The following is a 3,080-nucleotide window of genomic DNA, read 5'->3' as shown; positions in this document are numbered from 1 at the left end:
GGAGCGGCTGGGCCCGTGAGCCATGGCTGCTGAGCCTGCGCGTCCGGAGCCTGTGCTCCGCAACGGGAGAGGCCACAGCAGTGAGAGGCCCACGTATCGCCCAAAAAAAAAAAAAAAAAAAAAAAAAAAAGATATAACATTTTGTGACGTGTGAAAATCATATGAGATTCAGATTTCAGTGTCCATAGTGAGGTTTCCTTGGAACCCACCCATGCTTTTGCACTTACGCGTTGTCTGTGGCTGCTTTCCTGCCACAGCACAGGCCGGTGGCCTCAGCTGTTCCCCTTCTGGCCCTTTGCAGAAACGGGCTGCCCTGTGGGAGACCAGGCTGCAGGGTGGGGCTTGGCTGCAGGTTCCGTTTGAGGGCAGAATTCTGGCCAGCAGCCTGTGCTTTGTGGGGTATGGCGAGGCCCCCCCTGCTGCAAAGACAGGCGCAGGTTTGGGACCACTTGTCCTTCCCGGATGGGGCCTGCCCACTCAGGTCTGCCCTCCATCAGCAATAAGGGTCCGCTTTCCAGGTGGCAGAGTGGCAGTCGGCCAAAGTGGGGTTAAAATCACACGTGATGTGCACAGACTGAAGCTGCCAGGCCCCGAGGTCCTCACGAAAGGAGCGGAGGGCAGTGGGGGAAGGGGCTTTCGGGAGCCCTGGCTGACTTGTCCCCGTGGGGCTCCCAGGCTGTTTCATTGAAGACATTCTTCAGAACTGGAAGGAAGAGTACGGCCTCCTGGAGGATAATCACTCCTACATCCAGTGGTGAGTAGGCTGGGCGGGGCCGAGCTTGCTGGGCGGGGCTCCGGAGGGGAGGCTTGAGGCGCCCCCCAGGCTGGAGCCTGGCTCCGCCTCTCCCAGGCACAGCGCACTGCCCTCAGGGCCCAGTGCCCGGCACTGCTGGCGGGGCCTGCTAAGGGGAGACCGGGTCCTGCAGTCTGGGTTCTCCTGGGTTCTCCAGCTGTAAACAGCCTCTGCCACTGGGAACCGACACCGCTCTTGGGGACAGGAAGAGCAGCAAACCAGCGGGCTGGAGGCCCCATGAGCCTGTCCCGAGCCTGTCCGCGGAGCCCCTGTGCCACGGGGGGCGGGTTCTAACGGTGCCTTGAGGTGCCCCCGGATGCTGCCCCACAAACGCAGTGTCCTTTAAGGACAGCTTGCAGGGGGCCAACCCGGGACACAGGGTTCCCCGGGGAATAATTCCACAGCATTAATGATGGGAGGAACAGAAGAATGTGAAAATGAAAAGGAATGGAGGGCTTCCCGGGGGGCGGCTGGCAGGTGCCCTTGCTGCTTAGTGGGCGAGCTGGGACTTCTGTAGGTGGGTCTGTCCTGGGCTCTCATCCTGGGCACCCTCCCTGGAGCTCTCCCACCCTTGCCCCTTGGCTTTACTGACTGGTGAGAACCTGTGGCACGTGTGGTCCAGCCAGCCCCCGGAGGCAAGCGGAGAGCCGCCCCAGGCTGCCCAGCCAACGTGTGCCAAGTGGCTGGTGGCCCACGTCTGCCACTGACGGGGCCTGTGCCATCTCTTCCTTCACAGGCTGTTTCCCCTGCGGGAGCCAGGAGTGAACTGTCACGCCAAGCCCCTCACGCTCCAAGAGGTCGAGGTGAGCTCTAAAGGCCAGGGGAGGGGCCTGGCTGGCCACAGGGGTTCTCATGCCCCTTCAGGAGCTGCTGGGGGTACAGGAGCTAGAGGAGCCCCTCCCCCCAGCCGTGTAATTATCTTCCCTCCCAAGTGGTCCTTGCCTCTGCCCTCAGTGCTCCTTGCAGGCTTCCAGAGAAATCCGACGGTGAGGATCGCTCACATGCAGGGGTCCAGGGCAGGGGCCACGAGCAGAGTCAGAGTGCCTGGGCTCTGCCTTGGTCAGCCCTGGTTTGGGCTGGATTGGGGATGCCCTGGATGGTCGGGAGGGGGCCCCAGGAGCCAAGGAGCCCGTGAGAGAGGCCAAGCAGGTGCACCGAGGAGACAGGGTGGGTGCTTGCTGCCCCGTGCCCAGCTCTGGAGTCCCTTAGGTCCCCTCTCAGGTCAGGGAGTTCCTCCTGGGGCTACAGCAGCACCTCGGGCCTCGGAGAGACCTTGCGGCAGCTCAGAGTGAAGAGAGCATCTCTGGGCTTCTGCACCCTGGCACTTCACCCTAAGGGTCTGAGCCGAAGCCCCAGGTTGAATCGGGGACCGAGGGCGGCGTGCGGCCCCACAACTGCATTGGCGCCACCCTGAGCTCCCTGCTGCTCTCGGGGGGCGTTTTCCAGGCGTTTAAAAGCTCCACGGAGGTCAGGAAGCGGTTGGTCCAGGCCTATGAGCTCATGCTGGGCTTCTTCGGCATCCAGCTCAAGGACCGAGACACGGGCCGGGTGTGCCGAGCGCAGAACTACCAGAAGCGCTTCCAGAACCTCAACTGGTGAGGACGCCCCTCACCCCGGGCCCGGCAGCTCAGGGGTCCGCACCGCCGGTCACAGGTTGGGGAGGAGGCCTGCTGGGCCAGTGCCTGAGGCTCTGGGCATCCTCCTTGCTTGCAGAGCAGCGGTGGACCCCACCTGATAGGGGTGTGAGAACTAAAGAATGCCGCGCGAGTCCACAAGCTTCTTGGCTGTGCCCTCCTGCCCACGTGGGCATGGGTCAGGTTGTCAGGGGGGTCCATCACCATCACAGCGTCCCTGAGCCTTGCACCCGCTGGGGGTGGCAGGCACACTCCCCTCTCCTGCCTTGGGAAGCGCTGGGCTTGGGGGAGGCACAGAGCATGACTTTGCTGTTGGTACAACCACCCTGGCCCGTGGGTAACTGAGGCCCCCGCCTCTGGAGGGCCCCCACCTGGGCCGCTTCCAGCTGAGGTGGGGGTGGGTGTTCCATGGGACCAAGGGGACAGTCACAATCCCTCACCTACATGATCCAGGCTCACGGGCCGTCTTCTCAGGGACCCGGGCCCTGCAGGGGGAGCAGGTGGGGACAGAGACTGGCCTACGGGCTGGAGTGTCTCTGCTGGTGGACATCAGGCTCTTGGGGTGGCGGGGGGGGGGGGGGGGGGGGGGAGGGATGGACTGGGAGTTTGGGCTTAGCAGATGCCAACTATTACATATAGAATCGGGTGATAAA

At 63.1% G+C, this 3,080-nt stretch overlaps 1 protein-coding gene across 1 annotated transcript in view; it reads left to right on the top strand.

The window, feature by feature from the left end:
- Nucleotides 1-3,080, top strand: part of OGFR (opioid growth factor receptor) — an 8,071-nt gene that overhangs the window by 3,885 nt on the left and 1,106 nt on the right. Inside the window, exons 4-6 of the mRNA XM_007462253.1 lie at nt 676-754; nt 1,530-1,596; nt 2,240-2,388. Of these exons, the coding sequence (XP_007462315.1) occupies nt 676-754; nt 1,530-1,596; nt 2,240-2,388 (295 nt within the window). The remainder of the gene's footprint in view (nt 1-675; nt 755-1,529; nt 1,597-2,239; nt 2,389-3,080) is intronic.

The sequence above is a fragment of the Lipotes vexillifer genome, unplaced genomic scaffold, assembly GCF_000442215.2.
Source record: "Lipotes vexillifer unplaced genomic scaffold, Lipotes_vexillifer_v1.1 scaffold1798, whole genome shotgun sequence".
Taxonomy (NCBI): Eukaryota; Metazoa; Chordata; class Mammalia; order Artiodactyla; family Lipotidae; genus Lipotes; species Lipotes vexillifer.
Note: the sequence above shows the minus strand (reverse complement) of the source record. Positions and strands in the feature narration are given on the sequence as shown.